Source organism: Asterias amurensis, chromosome 2 (genome assembly GCF_032118995.1).
Source record: "Asterias amurensis chromosome 2, ASM3211899v1".
Classification (NCBI taxonomy): Eukaryota; Metazoa; Echinodermata; class Asteroidea; order Forcipulatida; family Asteriidae; genus Asterias; species Asterias amurensis.
In genome coordinates this window covers 3770886-3793769 of record NC_092649.1, presented here as the reverse complement: position 1 = coordinate 3793769, position 22884 = coordinate 3770886, and the positions used below count along the sequence as shown (strand labels likewise).

Below are 22884 nucleotides of genomic sequence, written 5' to 3'. Positions count from 1 at the left end.
TGTCATCACTGCTGTACAATACACATTTCTTTCTTTTTTTGTAGCAGGTGTGTGCTTTTTGGGAACAGGTGGGTTTTGGCCATTATTGTTAAAGCAGGCTGGAAATGTTGAATATAGGGCATGGTTATAGTTCAGTTCTGCATTTCCCATTCTGCTGGATTCATACATCTGGTTTTTTGTCTCTTATTTCCCACTGGCTGATTTGCAAATTACAGGGTACTCTAGATTTTTCCGAGGGTTCGGACTTGTTGAATTTGGTTTTTCAATTTGTTTTTATAGGCAGAGCTGGTCTGGATTTCTCGCTGCTCTTTGTTTTTTTTTTGGTCAGTGCTGTTTCGGGAACCCTGGAAGTTATTTCATGTATGGAGTGAGGCAGTTGTAAAGGGATTAGAATGCTGCGTGATGGTGCGGGTGTCCATATCGATTAGAAGTTTGTGAAGCTTTCCCTCGGCCCGAGAATAGACCTGATGCTTTGACGTTATCACACCGCCATCTTAGATGCACATTAATGCAATAAAAGAAAATGCGCTTTAGGGTGCACATGGTAAGGGTGGACCAATGGGCAGGCAAACTTATTTTGACCTCTTGCTGAGGGCGCCCTGCTCAAATGCTGTCATGTGCATAAGGTCCATTGAGATTAGCCTGAACGTCACACTTTGAGGCTCGTGAATAACGCCAGAGACGGCGTCTATACTCACCTTTGACCTACATTCATTTCACATAGAGATACGTACAAATTCTACAAATACATCAACAATACATGCAAGTACATCCACATGCATATGTACTGACCACACACGTGGACACAGCAGACGACCGAAAGTAAGCTTTGCATATCTGTGTTTTGATTGGTCATCTGTGGTGACCTCATCCGAGGTGACCTCAGACCAGTCAAAACAAACACAGCTATGGTAGCTTTTAGTCACTGCATCTATCCAATTATAATCACTGTATCCATAATGGAATCACTGGATCTGAAAAGAAGCAGGTACCTGTCTTTATCCACAAGGATAAAGACAGGGGCCCAGTCTACATTGAGATGTGAACCAAAACTGATGATGTGTAGTTTAGTCTTCTTGTACTGCACGTCAGCGAGTCAATTTCTAGAAGTAACAAGTTTTGCATCTTGGTTGGAAATTATTACTTGACCATGATCACTTGAGCTTCTTAAGGTATTGAGGGGATCAAGACACAATTATGCTGATGCGTTCGAGACATGTATGTAGACCTCATTCATTGATGTCACCATCTTAGATGTTATCAAAAATGATGGAGACACGGTTATGTACATCCAGACAGCACACAGCTTGTGCCTTAAAGGAACACGTTGCCTTGGATCGGTCGAGTTGGTCTTTGAAAAGCGTCCTGTAACCGTTTGTGATAAAATGCATATGGGTAGAAAGATGTTGTAAAAGTAGAATACAATGATCTACACAAATATGCCTCGAAATTGCGTGGTTTTCTTTTTACCTCGTCGGCTAACACGGTCGGCCATTTATAGGAGTCAAATTGTTGACTCCCATAATGGCCGACCGTGTTAGTTCGCGATGTAAAAGGAAAACCGTGCAATTTTGAGTGATACTTGTGTGGATCATTATATTCTACTTTTAAAACATCTTTCCAACCATATACATTTTATAACAAACGGTACAAACGCTTTTTATAGACCAACTCGTCCGACCCAAGGCAACGTGTTCCTTTAATTTACACCTACTTTACTGACATGATGTTCATTGTCTATTGATTAGATATCAGTATTGATTAGTAATCAATAGCCTACTTATTAGATAATAGTATTGATTTTAAGTAATCAATACATGTACTTATTAGATAACAATATTTGTTTGTTATAAATACATATATTAGTATTAATTAGTAATCAATACTTATTAGATATCATTGTTGATTAGTAAACAGTACTTACAGAGTGTTAGACGTCAGTATTGGTTAGAAATCAATACTTATCAGGTATAAGTATTGGATGGTAATCAATACTTATTAGATAAGTAATGATTAATAATAAACATTGATCAGAAATGCACATTAGTGAATGCATTGAACAACTTTTGTAATACAAATGGAGAAAAAAAGTGGTGGAAAACAAATAATGATTAAAGTATGGAGTAGAAGCTATCAAATTTAATAGTGATCTTAAAATCAATTAGTTGACTTTTATGCCCCATACATTTGAATTTGTTTGTCACTGTCAGCATTGTCAAAATTTTTTATCACAGGACTTTGCATCCAATAATTGTTTCCTAGGTCTCTCTAGTAACAGGTGCCCTCTGTGGTATGTGAAGTATGGCTGGGGTCAAGAGGGGTCAAGTTGCTAACCTTATTGATGTGTACATGTAAAAATGTATGATGTTGGGCTGCCCTTAAAGGCACTGGATACTATTGGTAATTACTCAAAATAATTGTTAGCGTAAACACTTTCTTGGTTACGAGCAATGGAGAGCTGTTAGTACGAGTATAAAACATTGTGAGAAACAGCTCTCCTCTGAAGTAATGTAGTTTTTGAGAAAGAGGTAACTTCTCACTCAAATAAACCTGAGGCATAACACATGCATTGGAAAGCATGCAACAAGGTTTTTTCCCATTATTCTCTTGCAACCTCGATGACCAATTGAGTCCAAATTTTCAAAGATTTGTTATTTTATGCATATATTGGGATACACCAAGTGAGAATACTGGTCTTTGATAATTACCAATAGTGTCCACTGCCTTGAAAGGTTGGTGTTTTTTTCAACCTAAACGTAATGCTATAGACGATGTGACCTATGTTTACATTCAAACCGCCCTCTGTTGACAAAACACTATATACGTCATGTTTCGCCGGGCACTGAGTTGCGCAGTCATAGTAAGATTGCGTACACTTTCTAGCTGGCTGCCAAAACACAAAGGTTTTGCCCGGCGGTATGCGCGCGAATCATGTTATGGTTTTCGTGTGACGTCAGAGGTCACATCGTCTATAGGCCAAATTATCAAGAAAGATGCAATTAAAGTCACATTTGAAAGTTAACTGACCGAGTAGGCTACAGTGTCTACTTGCTGTGAAAAAGCCAAAAAATTGCACAGTATTCTCACCCCTAAGTCAATCCATCCATGTGCAAGACCACAATTCAGTTTTTTTTTTTTAATGCCTGTGTCTTTTATCAATTTTGATGAAATAAATAAACCATTGATAAAAAAGAAAAGAAAAAAGGTTGTACGAGGTGACAGCGGGGACCAACCGCATCTCTGGCTGCAATTCACAAGCGAACACCAACCCTCAGAACGTTGAGATACCATCCGTGCTTCCTTAGATTCAAATGGTTTTGGTTGAAAAACTATCCCAACCATAATACGTCGAATGGAATCCTTTCTCAAAATAGTTTATACAATCAACAGCTGCATTGCGTCTCACCAAGTTCGTTTTTAAGGTCATTAATTTTTTGAGTATTAAACAATCTATGACCATACCTTTAAATATTGTAGGCTACACGTATACTGTCATCATTTTACAAATTTATGATGATGCAGGTTTTTTGTGTGTGATAGAGCCCTCTGTTGAACCTGAAGAGTCACAATGAGGTAGGTACTACAGCCATAGCAACAGACTAACAGTAGACCTTGGCCCAATTTCATAAAGCCGTTAAGCAGAAAAACTTGTTAAGCACTGAAAAACCTGGTTGAGATACAGCAAGTGAGAAGACTGGTCTTTGATAATTACCAATAGTGTCCAGTGTCTTTAACTCTTAGTGAAATCCACCCCTGTAGTCTAACCAAAATGGCTAGATAGTAACTAGAACCACAGAGCTACAGTGTACCAAGTACAGAGCAAGGACTAGAGTAGACTTTATGACAAGTCGTTATCGCTGCCCAAAACACACACATTCTGCCATTCATGCAACAGTCACAGTGCGATTATCGTTCATGCAACAGTCGCGGGTAGCGCATGGCAAGGTCCGTCAGCAACTCTAATTGCCACTCATGACTCACACACACACTGAGATCGAGGATGTGTGTACCGTCCCCGTAGCTACACCGCCCTTAACAATTACCGACTTGATTTCAAGACTAGGACGATAGGACCATGTAGGCTACATAGGACAGCGTTATCACATTGGAGTACCAATTGGTTATTTCATGATTGAGCCCTCTATTGGCCACTTTCCTTCCTGGTGGTTCAATGAATATGCATAGGATGTTGGCAGTAGATACAGTGGTCCAAGGTTTACCGGTAGATGCTCATTAAGTTTATTAACACTTTTTTAGGTGAGAATCAGAGTTTTTTTTTTTATCCTATCAAGAATTTGTTATTTCTTCACCAATAGAAAACTTCTATGCCTCGGCCACGTTGATCATGCAGTTTATAGCCATACTCTTTCCATTCAGGGAGAAAAAGACTGGAATTTTGAACATTTGAGAGAATTGTGATTGTGGAAATAAGGGATATTACAGCTCAAGTTTTTGCCAACCAATGTGAACAGATAACCACAGTTACACAAATGTTCGGTGTTGAATTCGTTGCAAACAAAGCAACCAATTATGTGATTTTTTAAAATGAAGGTTTGCTGAAACATACAATTGAATATTTTGCTAAATATTCAGATGGCCACAGTGCCTAGCTTGGTTTGTTTCAGCAAAAGGACTATAATTTATGGGGGGATGTTCGAAGATTAACCATTCAAATATTGTGGTACTTTACCAATCACATTAAAACACAACACAACTGGATTGTGAGCTTTCTACTATTCTGTATTCTTTTGGGGGCGTTTACCTGCTAAGATACAATCAGGTCAACTTCAACTACTTGACAAACTTTGTGAAGCCAATAAAGTCAGTGACAATGGTCACTTTGTGGTCAGTTGCTGCCTAGAGGGCCAAGACCAGTGTTTGCTTATACCTGGTTGAGGGAGAAACTGACCTCCAGGCTGCGTGTGAGTATTATCAAATTAATGTGACCTTACAAGGGGTAATTCAATGGCAAACACCTTGGGTGATTGTTGGAAGAATGTTGTGTTGGGGGGGGGGGGGCTGATATATTGGGCAGTTCGATGAAGCTGCTTAGGCACAAACAAAGTTTCTTCAAAATCTGGGCTGTTTAAAAGAAGTTAATTCTCCTTAGGAATAGTTTTGCTGAGCAAGATTTGAGTGGGGCACTAGTCTCAGCAATGCAAAGTGTATGGTATTTATGATGGTAACCTAATTCTGCTTAGCAATAATTTGTGGGACTTTGCTTAGTTTTTATGCTTACATGCTTTAAGCAGTATGGCTAGAAAGGTGTATTGGTTGAAAACCTGTCCAGTATAGCCATCGCATCAGGGTCCAATTTCATAGAGCTGCTTTAGAACGAAAATGTGCCGTTCACTGCATTACAAGGTTATCAGCCAAATTACTATGTCTGGGATAAAGCTTGAAAGGGAAAAGCTTGGAAAAGTGGATATTATTTGTTGAAAATGTTGAAACACCTCTTACTATATGGCACCTCTAAAACAAGGGAAATTTACACTTCTACTTGAACATTTCAAGGCAGTGGAAGCTGTTCTCGGGGGAGAAGATATGTATACAGAGCCCTTGAAACACAACCATTTGTAATTGTTCTAAACTATGTGTTTTTACAGTGGGACTTTTGTGGTGGCGGTTTTACATTTTCTTTTGTGATGTGTTGATGGTTCATTTTTTTTTTTAGGGGGGGGGGGGGTGGGGGTGTGGCGTTAACTGTATAAGAATTGTTTTGGGGACCTTATCAATCCATCAATCAAAACAATTTATAATGGTGTTCAAAGGCGTCTGAACTACAAAGATTTGTTTTGTATGTTGAATAGTACAAATGAATTTCAATTCAATCCAATTCAATTTGGTTAATTCATTGGGTTTCTGCTGTGAGAGGATTTAGAAGGAATTGGGATATCAGGTTTTCTTTTACACAAGATATACATAAGGATTTAGTTTGTGTGTATAAGCAAATGTCTGTTAGGGTAATGTAAGACAAAAACTAAAAAACTATTATTACACAAAAATGCACACTCTTTAAGATGGAACTGTCGTATTAGTTTTGTGAACAAATCCTTAAATAATCATCAAGTTTTGGAGGTAGTGCTTTCTTCTCTATAGGCCAGGCTTCCGATGAACAGATGAGAGAGCAAAATTGGGCTTCATACGCCGTCGTGAAACATATATGCCTTGGAGTATTTGGCAACAGCCCCTGGAAAAATAGTTGTAGCCCACACCTTGAAGTGGCCTTCAAGAAAAAAAAACTTACATTTTTTAAAGATAATAAATTATTCTTTCTCTTTGTCTCAAAAAAGTGCAAACAAAAAAACATGAAAAAAAATACTCAAATTCCTTGTTGCAGTTTCTTACAGGGACGTGCAGGTGCGTGAAGTTTTTGTGTTTGGAGAAATCCCCCCCACCACCACCCGCCCCCCCACCCTCGTAAATCTTAATTCTGTCATTTAATGAACAGCGTCTTACATTTGTTGATTTCCTCGGTTGTGCATTTGTTTATGCCAATTTTGACAGTCCGAGAAAATAAATTTGTACAAATAAACTTGCTCCCCATGAAAAATGTGATGGATGTTTTTCCACTGTCAGAGTGGAGTTCTTGCGATTATTGTTGCGGCGATGCAGTTGAGAAGGATGATGTGAATTCCACACCTTCTTGCAATACATGAAATAACTCCGACATTATTAATATTATACAATGAATTTTCAAAGCTCTGGCACAGAGTTTTGTTTAAAGGTAGGATCGTCCTTCGGTTTTGACACAAAAATTCTGATTTATAAAAGTAAGTTCGGAAAGTTTCAGTTGAATGCAGTGTCTACTTATTTAGAAAACAGCAAAAAATTGTCAGCTTTACATCACATTAAGCGAGTTGACAGTGGGAACCAAACTGCATCTCTGGCCGATTTCAGAGCAGCATTCGCAAATAGACACCACAGAAATGTCAAAAAGTGACCTGCTGGCGATCTTTAGAGATCAAACATTTTGGAATAAATTACTGTGAAAGTTTGTGTAGTATGTACTTGTTGAGAAAACCCAACCCTTTTCATCAAGAATGTGGAATTGATCCATGGATCAAGAAAACAGCGGGTTTCTCTCTGATGGCCGTATTTTAGGGTAGGCATTTACAGATAGCTACCACAGAAAGTTCCAAAAGTCGTTTGCAGGCAATCTTTGAAGATACAAGATTTGTCAACATAGTTTTTTTTGTTTTTAATCAACTTTAGCCAAAATAATTTAGTAGGAAGAACATTAATAAATGTAAATTTTTGGGATAAGGAATATAACATGGTTTTTACCCTTTTTATTATCTACATAAATATCCACCATGCAAATTTTCAAATCCTACTTTTCTTGATTCAAGTTGAAAAACAAATTGCTTAAAATCATAAACCATTGATTTGCTTTTTTTTATGAAAAAGAGAACAATTAGTATGATTGAAACTAGAGGATCAAAACAGATGCAAGCCTACCCAAAACTGTAGGTAGGAATCTACCCCCAGTCATTATCAAGCCCATCAGTTGAATTTGATGTTGTCATGAATTTGAAGTGCTACTTATTCAGAAAATGCCTGGTTCTGAGTGTGGGTTATTTATTACTCTATGGATGTTTGCAGACAGTTAGTTGTGTTGACACGTATACTTTCATTGCCAATTAAATGTCACATTCTAAATGTACGTCTTCATCCAGTGTTTTGCTCTATGTGCAGGCCTTACAACATGAAGGCCATGGCCCTTGTTGCCTTATTTTAGTTTAAAGGCAGTGGACACTAATGGTAATTGTCAAAGACTACCTTCACAGTTGGTGTATCTCAACATATGCATAAAATAGCAAACCTGTGAAAATTTGAGCTCAATCGGTCATCGAACTTGCGAGATAATAATAAAAGAAAAAAACACCCTTGTCACGCGAAGTTGTGTGCATCAAGATGGTTGATTTCGAGACCTCAAGTTCTAAATCTGAGGTCTCGAAGTCTAATTCGTTGAAAACTCGCCGTGTATCATTAAAGGCAGTGGACACTATTGGTAATTGTCAAAGACTAGCATTCACAGTTGGTGTATCTCAACATATGCATAAAATAACAAACCTGTGAAAATTTGAGCTCAATCGGTCATCGAAGTTGCGAGATTATATGAAAGAAAAATAACCCTTGTCACACGAAGTTGTGTGCGATTAGATGGTTGATTTCGCGAGCTCAAGTTCTAAATCTGAGGTCTGGAAATCAAATTCGTGGAAAATTACTTCTTTCTCGAAAACTATGGCACTTAAGAGGGAGCTGCTTCTCACAATGTTTTATACCATCAACCTCTCCTCATTACTCGTCACCAAGAAAGGTTTTATGCTAACAATTATTTTGAGTAATTACCAATAGTGTCCACTGCCTTTAAGAGTACTAGGCTTTACACTTGCAGTGGTGCCCCTTCAAAACTTTCCCACACACTTAACAGGATTGTCCAATGGAAGTACCCTTAGCAAAGTGAAAATGGCCTTTAGTAAACCATAAATAATAATAAATAATTGTTTTAGTAATAAAACAAATTTAAGGACAATTCTCTGAAGTCCAAAGGTCTTACATTAATTCTTCTGCAAAACCATACTCGGGACTTGAATTTGGTGGCAAAATTAAAAAAGATTAAAATGATAATGTGTTTTCTAAGCTACAGAATGTTTTTGATCTGTTTGTTTCATGTCTCACCAGCGATAAAAGAAACCTTGATCTATTTATTCATAAACAAATTGCTATCAAAATTCAGCAGACCTCTGAAAATAACCCTGCATGAATAATGTAATATTCTTCTCTTGGCAACTGTCCAAGATGCCACCTACCATCCCCCTGAAATGTTTAGGTGTGTAACGCAATCTTGTTATTCGCAAGTCACCCAATCTGCTTTCACATGCAGCGCAAATATGCCCAAATATTTGATAGGCCTCGGATTACTAGTTAATGAACTTGCAGCTGGCCGATGCGTGGCTGAGATCCAAACCATAGTGGGTAGCTGAGGCACTGTGATGATATGATATGCGTAGCTGGCCGACCGCTCTAGGCCATATTTGCAATTTGGTGAAGTTGATATTTTTTGTATTAATGTGCGAAAAAAAGATAATGCATCTCCTGATGAAGAATAAGAGAGTAGTTTTTGGTTTTAAAGGGATTGTCATCTTTTTATTTATTTAAGAGAAATCTGTTGCAAACTGCTTACAAAAGGACCTATGGTATAAATGCCAACCAAATAGTTAATGGGATGACGTTTCGACCCTAGCATAGTCTTTCTCTTTAAAAGCCTTCAAGCATAATAGCATCGTGTTGTTAAGCTTAGCTACTTTTTCTGCTTGAAGGCACTGGACACAATTGGTAATTACTCAAAACAAGCATAAAAACTTACTTGGTAAACACGCAGTCGAGAGCTGTTGATAGTATTAAACATTGTGAGAAACGGCTCCTTCTGAAGTACCGTAGTTTTCGAGAAAGAAGTAATTTCACACTAAAATATATGAATTGATTTCAAGACCTCGGCTCAAAATCAAGCATCTGAAAGCACACAACTTGTGCGACAGGGGTGTTTTTTCTTCCATTATTCTCTCGCAACTTCGACGACCAATTAAGTTTTCGCAGGTTTGGTATTTTATGCATATGTTCCAGATGCACCAAGTGAGAAGACTGGTCTTTGACAATTACCAAAGGTGTCCAGTGTCTTTACATACCTCTTAAGTAGATGAGCCCTGATTGTTCAAACAAGGTATGAAGTAGTTTGTAAGCTAGTAAAATAAATACTACTTTACTCTTTGATAACCGGCGAAGGCATTGTTTATGTATAAAGCTTTGATGAAATGATTAAATCAAAATAAAATGCTTATCTGCCTGCACTGTTTCCCCACACATTGACATTTATTAAATAACTTTAAAGGGGGTACCCTAAAGGTTTGGTGTGATAGCTGCCAACAGTTTTCATCCAGCAATTTGGCTGATTTCAGACTTTTCTTTCAGACATGTTGTGTGGACACTGAATGCTTTTGCTGATGGCAAATGATTGATTGTTTGTGTGTAGCAACGAGCAATCAAGATATTTTGTGTAGCATATTTTTGCTGTGATATACCACAGGGAAAATAATTCAGGGTTAGGGTTTCACTACTGAGCGGTTTAGAGCATCAAATTCAAAATCTGGTGGTTTAGTCATTGGGGTGTGGGTTCTGATCCCGGTCATGACACTTGTGTCCTTGAGCAAGACACACATCGCTATAATTGCTTCTCTTATGTTCACCCATGTCCTTTCTCTATGGTTCACCCAGGGGTATAAATGAGTACCTGTAAGGGACGAGGTTGATAGTGTGTTTGAAAAGAGCTTTTGGAGCAACATGGCAGCCCAGGGCTGTTTACTCCCCAGGGAGCTGAGAAAGATTCCATGAATGTTATTGGCCCAATGACCAGGGTTAATGTAATGCGCATTGACAAAATATTTTAACGATAATTTTTTTAAAACAAAAACACAACTTTTAATTTCAAGTTGAGGATTATGATTGTGTTTAATCTAAACAGCCAAGTTGAAATTATTATTATCACATAATTTCTTGTCACATTGTCACTGAAAATTAGAAAAATGGAATTTAATTTGTGGGGAACATTTATTATCAGGTTAAATAGACATTCTTTGTTTGTTTTGAATAGATGGTTTTTGTGCTTCACCTAGCTCAGACATTTCTCACCCTCTGTAGTCTTTGTACTAAATCTGCCAAAGAAAACTCTCAAAACCATTTGACAAGTTGAACACAATAGTTTTCCGCTTGATTCGACTGTCAAAATATCCGCTTCTCCCTGAACAGCAAACAATTTTTTTATTTTGTCATGGCCAAACCATGGGCCAATGGAGTTCCAGTGAGGAGCTGGGGTCTCGTGATACACACCCGAAGCCACATAGCTCACATTCCATAGATGCCAATTTGCATAGTTATCCAAACAAGCCTTGAGTGGTGCTGTATGGGACCGTGTGATTGGCTGTCTCCCCTCACCGGTGGTGAAGTAGATGAGTCGCGATTGGTCAAGGGAGGTGTAGGGCTATTCAAGAAGGTTTCATCACTGGGATGGGGAGTGTGTGTGGTGTTTTTTTCTCTCTTCTATTCTGCACCAACCCAACAACCTGTGTGACCGGCCAGCTAGAAGAGCAAGTGGCCAAACCAAGACTGGAGTGGATTATAGCTTGGACTTTATGCCAGATGCTGAACCCACTAGGTAGGAGCCTAGGTTAGTTCAGAACACTCCGTTAGTGTTTGGAGACTCTTTGACATTGCAAGTGTGTAGATTTCTTGGGAGTTGTATTTGAGACGGTCTTTGGGAGTACCTTCTTCTCTCCCTCGCTCGCTGTCGTCGCTCTCACACGTCTTGGGTTGTGTGGATGTTTGGTAGAGAATGATCATGGAGACATTGACGTACACTCAGCTTGTGCCGTGCTTTGATCCGATGCGGATTGCGTTTTATCATGAAGGTAGGGTTTGGTTGGATGCCATTGTATTTGTAGTATCCATTGATCAAGGTTGTATCATGTACATGTTGTACGTACATAACATGCCCTGCATGGTTTTAACTTATGTTGTAAAATCTCACGTGTATAATACCTCCATTAACCTTTTTGAGATATGGGGGACACTACATGACACGGGTAGGAGAGCACAGTTTGGGTGTAGCTGTGTACTAAATAGACAAATACTTCTTGTCATACAATAAGTACAGTACCGGTACATGTGAGCATGATGTGAGGTAGCATGCTTCAAGTCAATATTCTATTATTAATGTATCCACCACACTGACAAAATGGTTTATGGGATGGTAGTATCATGGAGGAAGAAGAGTAAGGTTGGCCACTGTGTTATTCTACTCGGGGTTTCTACCTCCATGTTCTACCACATCATACATGTACAGTACATGGTTATGTATTCAATCATTGCAGTAGTCAGTAGATTTAGAACCATAGAGTAGGGAACATGGCAGATTCTTTTTAAAGACACTGGACACTATTGGTAATCGTCAAAGAAATTTTTGCCTTGATAAAAACAGGATTACTAACAAATTTTTTACGTGATTTTCAGGATATGCAAACGACAGCTGAATACCAGTAACAAGCAATGTGTAACAAATGGAAATTTGGTTGGTAATCCTGTTTTTATCAAGAAAGAAATTTGCTAATGCTAAGCAAATTTTTGTGCTAAGCAGCTCAATGAAATTTGGCCCATACCATAGAGCTTGGACTTGGGCCTAATTTCACCCTTAAGCCCTGTTCGCATTAGACTTAATTTGGGTAAACTAACCGAGCCAATGGGTAACTTACCCATTTTTAAATCCAGTGCGAACAGCCCAGGAAGTTTTCCTCCCAGGTAACTTACCCGACCCGAATGGGTAGTTTAACCAAGCCAAAGGTGCCCAGGAAGATTGACCAGGTCAGTTTAACCGAGTCTGAAAGTCCAATGTGGACGCGACGACTCTGTTAGATCTCCCATCCGTCTGTGACCCGAAGAAGCTGACATGTTTTGTCATGGAAGAATAAGATTTATGTTACGCAGGGGGCCAGCTCGGTTAGTTTACCCACGGTCTCGGTAAGTTTACCCGAGTCAAATAAACCCAAGTGCGGACGGTGGGAAAGTTAACCCGTCGAAATGTTACCCAGCGTCATGGTTAAGTTACTCAAAATATTAATCCAGCGCGAACTCGGCTTTAGTCTATGATTTTACCAAGTATTATTTATAGAATGTACATGAATGGAGGAGTTTGTGTACATTTACCTCATTTAGTTGGAGTGAAAACATTAGGCTACAATTGTAGTCAAATGAAGGCTTACTATAATGAGTAATAGTAACAACAAACCTTGTCCAAACTTTTCACACAATTTACAGAGTGTTTGTTGAGTTTCTTTGACAGTGATTGGCAGTTAGTGTTGGTTTAGTGCTGATGGTAGACATATAGACCAGTAGTAGACAAGTATGTGTGAATTTAACTTTTCATAACACAAAACAGCAGCAAGCATTGTTTGACTTATTCTTACTAAGACACCATTAGTTAAATTGTAGAATATATCTTTTAAAACTTAATTTCTCTAATGTAATAAGATAATTATAATTTCATTTTTTGTTGTTGGTGGAAATAGACTTGAATGGTTAAAATGGTTTGATGTGTAAAACAAAGACAGTGCTAAGGGGTTAGAGGCAGTGGACACTATTGGTAATTGTCAAAGACCAGTTTTCTCACTTGGTGTATCTCAACATATGCATAAAATAACAAACCTATGAAAATTTGAGCTCGATTGGTCGTCGGAGTTGTGAGATAACTATGAAAGAAAAAACACCCTTGTCACACGAAGTTGTGTGCTTTTAGATGCTTGGTTTCGAGACCTCAAATTCTAAACTTGAGGTCTCGAAATCAAAGTCGTGGAAAATTACTTCTTTCTCGAAAACTACGTTACTTCAGAAGGAGCCGTTTTCTCACAATGTTTTATACTATCAACCTCTCCCCATTACTCGTTACCAAGTAAGGTTTTATGCTAATGATTATTTTGAGTAGTTACCAATAGTGTCCACTGCCTTGAAGCCAACACAGTGCTGTTTCTCAGGCTCCCATTTGTACACCTGGGTGAAGAGAAGCAATAATGGTTTAAAAGTGTATTGCTCAAGGACACCTGATCTTGATGGGGAAACAAACACACACACTCTGATGATTCAGCCGAGCTTGGGTCCGATGTACATGTAGTAAACCGCTTGGCCACAACATGCTGCAAGTTTGTCAATTTAAGCATTGTCACTCTAAGTGTTACTTAAAGCGCTGTCACTTTAAAGTAAAAAACTGACACCTTACTGGATTTATAACCAGAAATGTCTCTCTGGTTCAGTGTTGTTGCTCTCTCCACCACCAGGAAAAAAAAAACCTGAATGATAATTCCCAGATGTTGGCTACTCACTGCCATTTATTAGGTCCCTGGATGCGGTTGAATTCCTCCCAGTGCTTTAGAACCCCAGCAGGTGTTATCCCAACCCAGTTTGTGGTCCAGGAAAGCTGAGAATTAACCCCCCAATGGTACCATGTAAGACAGGAGAGTATTCATTAGGGCCTATTATGCGACTCCTAAAAAAAGTGGGCATTTTGGTCGCAGCGTGGAACCGCAGATCAGAAATATTTCTGGCATTTTGTTGTAATCATTATTTTCACGGTAGTGAATCATCATGAATGGAGTGTTGTGGCTCCTTTAGTTTCAAAGTCTGTGTGTGACAATGGCCCCTATTGTTGTTTTCAGCCCCTCCACCTGACTGCGTAGGTTTCCCAAAGTCTCTGGAGTTTCCTCCTACATCTCAAACTGAATCTTCCTTCCTTGTCTTTACTCCATCAGCCTTGAAACTAATGGTTCTTTTCAGAACCACCCCAACTCATTAGAGATAGTCATTACATGGTGTTACCGCAAACCTTTTCCATATCCATCAGCCTGTTTGAGGTATGGTGGACACTAGGAGTGCACTGTTTGGTTTGGGTGTCCACAGACAAATTTACCCAAACCTAAGTAGTGAACTCCACTGTCATAGTACTGTGCTCGCCATACCTCAAAATGGCCTATAAGGTTCTTGGCTAGTAGCAGTACTATGATTAAGTTTGCTTTTTCTGAGAGTCCTTGGTTTCACAACTGGAAAAAAATGAATTGAAATGAATTGAAATCCCATTCCTGCACGATTAAGTGTGAAGGGTAGACAGTCGACTGGCCAACAGGACCAGTTGGCTTGGCATTTTACTGGTCCACCAGCTTTATTACTGGTTCATATTTCAATTAGAAAAAGAATTTCAGTTTTCCTCTTTTTTTTATTGTTGATGAACAAAGTTCATGTTTGAAGACTGAAGTAGTGTGCACTACTTCTCCAATCTGAATCTGAAGCCAGTATCCGATCGATGCACACTTGAAACCAAGTGGCCCACTGCTCCCTTTTTATCAGCGCTATCAGTGGGAGTGTACAAAACTTGAGATCGGAGACAATCCTCTGGCTCTCATACTTAGCATAGCACGCATAGCAGGGCGGCCTCACTCACGCTCTGCTTACAACCGTGGGAAATTGCCCGAGACGTTTGTGCAAACTAATTTTCTTGGCTGTGTGTTTTTGCCCATTCATGAGCGCCATGGACCCCCAATCTACTCAATGCCTGAAGACTGGTTTGTGTCTCTGCATGGGGTTGGGTTTGCTGACTTTCTGGGATGCTAAGTTGATCAAATCGGGAAGGGATCCCTCTGTGAATTTTTGGTCCTTTTTTGGCTCCACAAATAGAGGAAATTGATTCCATCAAACTGCTCCACAATTGAATGATCGTTGCATCTTTTTGTGTTGCTGCTGCTGTATTTCATGGTCATAATGCTGATTAGGCAATTTCAAAAAGAGTATGGAATGTCAGTTTTAACTTGCTTAAAGTTAACTCTCTTTTTATAATGTGTATATAGTCAAAGTCAACCCATTTTTACAAAGAAATAATGGCAAGAAGAAGATAGCCAATTGAAAACTGCAATTGTTTTTAAAGTTTCTTGTTCACTTGAGACTCTCCATTTGTTTCAAAGAAAAGTGAACCTGTGTGTCCACTGTTTCATAGACCCAGTGGAATAAAATAAATCCTTGAACAAAACAGCTCTCAGACTTTAGGCCTTGATACAATCCATGACTCCCACAGAAATTGCTTTGCTGCTCTGTGCTTTTGCTGCGGTGCTCTGTGCTTTTGCTGCGGTGCTCTGTGCTTTTGCTGCGGTGCTCTGTGCTTTTGCCGTGGTGCCCTTTGCTTTTGCTGCGGTGCTCTGTGCTTTTGCTGCGGTGCTCTGTGCTTTTGCTGTGGTGCTCTGTGCTTTTGCTGTGGTACCTTGTGCTATTGCTGTGGTGCCCTTTGCTTTTGCCCTGGTGCCCTGTGCTTTTGCTGTGGTGATCTTTTCCAAAGTTCCAATTCAAGTTCTGAATTCAGTCTTTTTATGTTAACCTGGTGAAGAAGATCAGACAATTTGTTTTCCACAAATAAAGAAATCCTGCTCATTGCTCTACTTCTCTAGTGCTTTGGATACTGTTCCCAAAAGCTCATTGGAATCTATTGGAATCCAAAAGGTAGAAATGGCATCATTTTAACATACCGTTGAATTTGTATCCAAGTTTCAGACTTTTTCGTTAGTAATGACTCTCACCCCTGCATGTTACTGTCATGTTACCTTCCCAATTCTATGAAGCAATTATGGAGCCTTGCTCAAGGTACAGAAGTGTCATGAACGGAATTCAAACCAACACTCTGCTTCTGACAACAGCAGAACATAAGTCTGGTAAGGTAAACCGCTCAGCCGCAACATGCCCTAAATAAAAATAATGCATGTACAGAAAATTATTTAAACATTCATGTTCGAATTTGGAAATGAAATAGTTGAAGCCTGCCGTCACAGTCTGGCCATACACTTGCTTCATTGCCTTCATCAGCTTACTGTGATGTCATTTAACTTACCATGAACTGAGGGGGAAATTGGGGAACGGAAGTAAAATTTATCAAATCTATTATTGTGATAGACCTGAGGTAATTTTGTGCTTTTCTTTAAAACTGGTGAGGTGGAAGTCCTGAGCATATTTTTTTTTTATATTTATTGGTTTATTTTATAAAAAACATTACAAAGGAATGAAAATGCTGTAGTTCATACAAAGTTTAATCATAATTTAACTTCCTACAAGCATGGTTAATTCAAACGATACATTTTATCCACCCCTAGGCCTTTAACTGTTTAATTTAGGATAACCTAAGGTCTTTTTAGGGAACGGTGAATCGGAAAAGGATTTTATAAATACAGATCAACTAAAGAGGCTGGCTTCATTATACTCTTAACAATTGACCTGGAAGTATAGTTTGGGTCTGGGGAAGTTGGGGAGGAAGTTAAACAAAAGGCACATTGGAGACTGTTTTTTTAAAAAAGGAAACAACAGACATGCATTTAGTCTGGAAGCTTTATCATTTGTGACCAGTTGCCACAAGAAAAAGTTTGGACTTTGATCATAAAGGTTGATTTTGCCTATTTTTGATACACGTAGTTTCAATAATCATGGTATAGCCAAAGTAACTATGCTCCTCCATGCTTGTACGTAGCTCAGAACCATGTACACTGTCACGGATTGATAGGGCTTGGGAGTGGAACTCACAGGTCGTGTTTGGTTGTGGATTCAGTTTGATTTCAGAGGGACCTCATCACAAAGTGTGTACCGGTAACACTAACATAGCATTCAAGTTTTTTTAATGATTGATAGATACATTGCTAGCCTGCAGTTTGATATCACTTGGTAAATAAATTGACATACTACGTTGTCAACTGTCAACCCCCCCCCCCCCTAAATCAAGGACCATTCAATATCATCTGCTTTGGTGTTGAATGATATATTTATAAACTATACCAGTAAGCTTTGGCGATATCGATTTATTTTATTTACGATATATCGCCGACAATATATCGCGATATTCGATATAATCTTGTTAACTAAATTTGACATCATCAGTCTTCAAACTCCCAGTGAAAGTTGTAGAAGAGAGGTGTTCTAATGACCTATTCTCCTGGTTTTACTCCAAACCTATGGGGTGCAAGATGTCTCAGCTAGAAAATACATCTCGATATTGCGATATTTAATCGATATCGCGATATATCGCGATATTTCGATTAAAACCAAATCGATCCGATATTGATATCGAAATCGTTTCCAAGTTAGTATCGCAATATTCGATAATATCGTGATATCGCCCAAGCTTGTATACCAGCCTGCCAATATGATGTAATGTAGTGAATGATCTACATAGTACATAGTCAACCCTCCTACTGTTTGACCATTCAATATCATCCACTGTGGTTTTGAACGATGTATTTATAAACTATACCAGCCTGTCAATATGATGTAATGTAGTGAATGCATCTACATAGTACATAGTCAACCCTCCTACTGTTTTACCATTCAATATCATCCACTGTGGTTTTGAATGATAGATCAACTATGCTAGCATGCCTCCAAGGTTGTGAATGCAGGTCTTGAACTTTGCTCTTGAAGGGGCACAGCAATTTTCCTCTGGTGAGGGCAACTCTATGAGGAAAATGTAAATTTGTATTGGAACTTTGCTCAGGGCACTACAGCAAAAGCACAGGGCACCACGGCAATAACCATGGGTGATGTGGGTGATTCTGAGGTCTGGAATGAATGTCAGTTTAATACATGTACACAGTTAGTTTTGTGCACAGTTGTTCCACCCTACAGAACCCTGTAGTTGACTGGTTTCAAAAGGCTGGTCAACTCACTGGAAAGAGTTGCCAAGAGTTCTAGCAGGGCTTGATTTTAGGGGGAAATTTCACAAGACTGCATGGCCTTATAACTCAATATTCTGACTGGATCAAAACTTAACTCGCCAAACCAGAATCTAAATGACAATAATAATAATAATAGTAATAATAATAATTATAATAATAATAATAATAATAATAATAATAATAATAGACCGTTTTTATATAGCGCTTTTCACGCCCGAGGGGTGTCTAAAAGCGCTTCCGACATTATTACCCCTGGTCACTGGGCCTTAAATCATTCCTTAAACCATCTCAGCTCCCTGGGGAGTATACAGCATGTGCGCAATTATGCGCTACTCGGCTAAACCAATCACAAGAACCATCTCTGCACTCACAGGTACCCATTTACCCCTGGGTGGAGAGAAGCAATTATAGTTGAGTGTCTTGCTCAGGGACACAAGTATCACGACCGGGATTCGCACCCACACTCTGCTGAACAGAAGCACCAGAGCTTGAGTTCGGTGCTCTTATCCACTCGGCCAGAAACAACAGTGAGATACAGGTAGTATCTGCTGAAAAATACAAGACCGCCAGACTTGTCCAGTCCTGAGTTTACTGAATACTGGCTCAATTTGAAAATCACTGGCCTCGGGCCTGCGATCCATGGTGTAAAATTCAAGCCATGTCAAGGGTGAACTAATGTCTTTCTCCTCCTGTCTCTTCCGTAGGGAATGCAACACTACGAAGTGACGACATGAGATCGGAGTCTTCCAAGGAGCTGCCGTCTCGCGTCAATCGGCAGCGACGCAGTACGGAGAGGAGAGAGTTGGCGCAGGTGTTGCGCTTTGATGAGCTTCACAACGGCAGCAGCAGCAGCAGCAGCAGGACAGCAGCAGCGACTCTGATGGAGACGGCTGCTGCAGTATCAACTCGCTGTGCAGGGACACAAACGTAAGTGTAGTAAGATTTGTAAACATCAACTGATCGAGCAGGGTATACCGTCTGTAGCGTCAAGACCAAACTAGCTCTGTTCAGAGCAAACACTTCCTATAAAGAGAATTATTACATGGTTGTACCTGCAAGTTTACTATTATAGTTTATTCTTATCAAGCTCATAATTTGGTTTTTACCCTTACACAGATGTGTATTGAAGGAACTGAAAACGCTTGGTTATTACTAAAAATATATTAGCATAAAAACTTACTCGTTAATGAGCGGTAGTCTGTATACAATAATATTGTAAGAAATTACTCTATCTGAAGTAAAATGTTGAGAAAAGAGTTAATTTTTTCCTAAAATATGAATCGGAGAAAGATTGATGATCTTGACGTTTCTGGACCAATGTATTAAAACAAAGACAAATTTGAATGGCTGAACATCTTGTTAACACAAGTAATTATTTACTGTCTTGAAATCTAACACCTACACGTTCAAACTCAGTGCGCAGATACACTTAATGCTTGTGAGTACTTCACTGCCACAGCAAAAATAAAAAGGAGAGGCTATTATATTTTTTATGACAATGGAATCCACAACAGATGTCCATAACTCATTATGGAATTTGGTTGAAACGTGTAACGCAACCCATGTGTGCAGATGTAGAATGATTCACTGTATAGTAAAATGATCTGACAATCTTGACTTATGGACACCATGCAGCGGTGTCATCAGAATTACAGTGGGTGTAGAACTAGAACTCCAAACGTTTCTGACACTGACAGACACCTTGTGTTCTCACCCCCCCCTCCCACACCCCATCTCAGGACTGTATTATTATTATTTTTTTTTTTGGTTAATTTAAAAACATCCAAACTTGGCAGCCCAGAGGCTGAATTGCATTTAAAATTAAAGATCATAAGAAAATATAATATATACTATTTTTAAAATTACAGAAAAACATTAAGAAATAAAAATATTTAAGTACAGATACAAAATACAAGAAATTCAGACTAAAATACAATACAATATGCTTCGTGTTTGAAAGGGCAAGGGCAACGAGGCATTTTATCAATGTAAATTTCTACTGGAGCATTTTAAGGGCACTTCCCAAGGGCAAGGGCACCAAGTCATTTTATCATTGTCAATTTCTTCTGGGGCATTTGAAGGGCATTAAGGCAATGACCAAGGGGGGGCATGGAGGCAATCGCCTTCTTTACCTCTGTGAAGTATCAGGTCTGCCATCTTTGAGGCAGGCATGTCTTCCTTGTGTAGTTTCCTGATTGGTTGTGATGTAAAAGCTCACTGATGATAAATAAGTTCATATCAGTACTGATCTTACTAAAAGTTAGGCCTACTGTCCGAGCCCATCGGTCCGTTTTGTTTGTTTGTTTGTTTGTTTGTTTGTTTGTTTGTTTAGATGATCCTTCTTATCCACGACACTCCATCAACTTCCACAAGCTGATATAAACATCAAGCTGGCCACAGCTAATCTCGCCAAGAATACAAACATTTGTTTAATTGTCTATGATTATGAATGGCACAACTTACCAAATTTTTATTCGGTAAACTAGACGACAATATTCATTTTGAAGTGAAATTTTCAGATGTTAGTTTTATTGTGTACACCTGCATTTATATAGGATTAAAGCAATCAAATGGTTTCAAAAACCAAAAGGTAGACTTTGCCTTTAAGTTTGTCTGTGAGTAAGACATAACCTTGTTGTGCATTAAACTCTGCCAAAGGTCTTCTTCTGGCGGGCTGCCTGTTAGTTGGCCAGTTTTACATTCATCCCTATGAGACATATAATTCTACACATCATCATGTAGATGTACTTCAGGGCATGAGCTATGCAAGTTATGCACTAATGGTTTCTGAGCAATCCATATTATTAAAGGCACTGGACTCTTATGGTTTTTACTCCTATTATTAGACTTTAGAACTTACTTGGTAACAAGCAATGGTGAGCTGTTGATAGTATAAAACATTGTGAGAAACAGCTCCCTCTGAAGTATTGTATCTTTTGAGAAAGAGGTAACTTCTCACTCCACTCAAATAACATCTGAAAGCATACACTGTACATATTTGTGCAACAAGGGCGTTTTTCTTTCTTCTTTCATTGTTGTCAATTGCAGCTCCAATGACCAGTTGAGTCAAAATTGTCACAGATTTTATTGGGATATACTGTCCTTTCTCTATGGATATACCAAGTGAGAATACTGGTCTTTGACAATAACCAAACGTGTCCACTGCCTTTAAGAGCAGGACAGGGATTTGAAATTATTATTGGCCAAGACAAGGCTGTGGACTATCACCATAACACCAATAAAACTTAGAAAGAAAATAACTTTGTTTCTCTCCTGAGGGGCTTGTGAAATGTGCTTAGCGGAAATTCTCTCAGTCTGGAAGATATTGAGGGAATGACAGGTTGATTCATGGTGGCCTGTTTGTGGAGGGAGGTATTGGGATGATTTTTTTGACAGATCTGGAAGAAGAAAATGAGAAATGGGGTTCGTCAGTTTGTAACATCTGGTTCAGTGCAGTTTGTGTGCCATGGGTGGATTCCACAAAGAGTTAGGACGTAAGGCTAGTCTTAAGTTAGGACAAGTAACTCATCCTAACTCTATTATAAATATTAGGAGTAGTCTGATCTCGAGTAGGGACAAGTTACTCGTCCTAACTTATTGGACTAGCCTTAAGTTTTTAAGAGCTCCTATAGACAATGTGACCTCTGACGTCACACGAAAACCATAACATGATTCGCACGCATACCGCCGGGCAAAACCTTTGTGTTTTGGCAGCCAGCTAGAAAGTGTACGCAATCTTACTATGACTACGCAACTCAGTGCCCGGCGAAACATGACGTATATAGTATTTGTCAACAGAGGGCGGTTTGAATGTAAACATAGATCACATCGTCACTAGGATTAACTCTTTGTGAAATCGACCCCTAGAACTAGGCCTCATATCTCATAAAGCTGCATAACAATTATTGTGCTCGTAAGTTGTACCACAAACTTACCTATCTCGTCCACAGTTTATAGGAAAGTTGACATACCTTACAGTTACACAACACACTGGACTTACGGTCTTAATTCTGATCGGAAGGACGAAGCAATAATGGTTAAGTGTGTCTTGAAGAAAAGTGTCAAGACCGGGACTTGAACCCAAACTGTGCTGATCAGAAACACTAGAGCTGGAGCCCAGTGCACACAATCATTAGTTCATCTAGCTGCTAAAAATGTGTCCTATTTCTGCTGTAATTACATACTGTGCATCTGTACATTGCATGTAACACTAACGGTGCAATTGCCCAAACCTACATGTACATCGAAGGGCATACAGTCACATTATTCAGTTCATTACTAATGGGACACTTTGGACATTATCTTTTAATCATTAATTGTCAAAGAATGTCTAACATTTGGGCCTAACTTTTATTTCTTGTTGACCGACTTTGATAGAGCTGTGGGGACTCAATAATCTGACCGGAGTAAATCTCTCCAGTGCATGGGTTTAGCTTGGGTATTTGGGTTGGCCTGTTGGAGTTACGGGAAATATTTGGAATATCCCAAGAGGATAAAGGCATTGTCAAGGCTCTCGTTCGCTGTGAACCCGGGCGCATACTTTGTGTCTCAGGAAATCAAAGGAGGTTGATCTGGGTGTTTCCAC

At 39.1% G+C, this 22884-nt stretch overlaps 1 protein-coding gene across 2 annotated transcripts in view; it reads left to right on the top strand.

The window, feature by feature from the left end:
• Positions 1-22884, top strand: part of LOC139954313 (transcription cofactor vestigial-like protein 4) — a 43718-nt gene that overhangs the window by 12775 nt on the left and 8059 nt on the right. Inside the window, exons 1-2 of one of the 2 annotated variants that reach the window (XM_071954063.1) lie at positions 11123-11468; positions 19004-19226. In XM_071954063.1, the coding sequence (XP_071810164.1) occupies positions 11393-11468; positions 19004-19226 (299 nt within the window). In that variant the 5' untranslated portion in view covers positions 11123-11392. Of the gene's footprint in view, positions 1-11122; positions 11469-19003; positions 19227-22884 lie in introns of those variants that run through there. The other variant, XM_071954064.1, reaches the window with a different exon arrangement.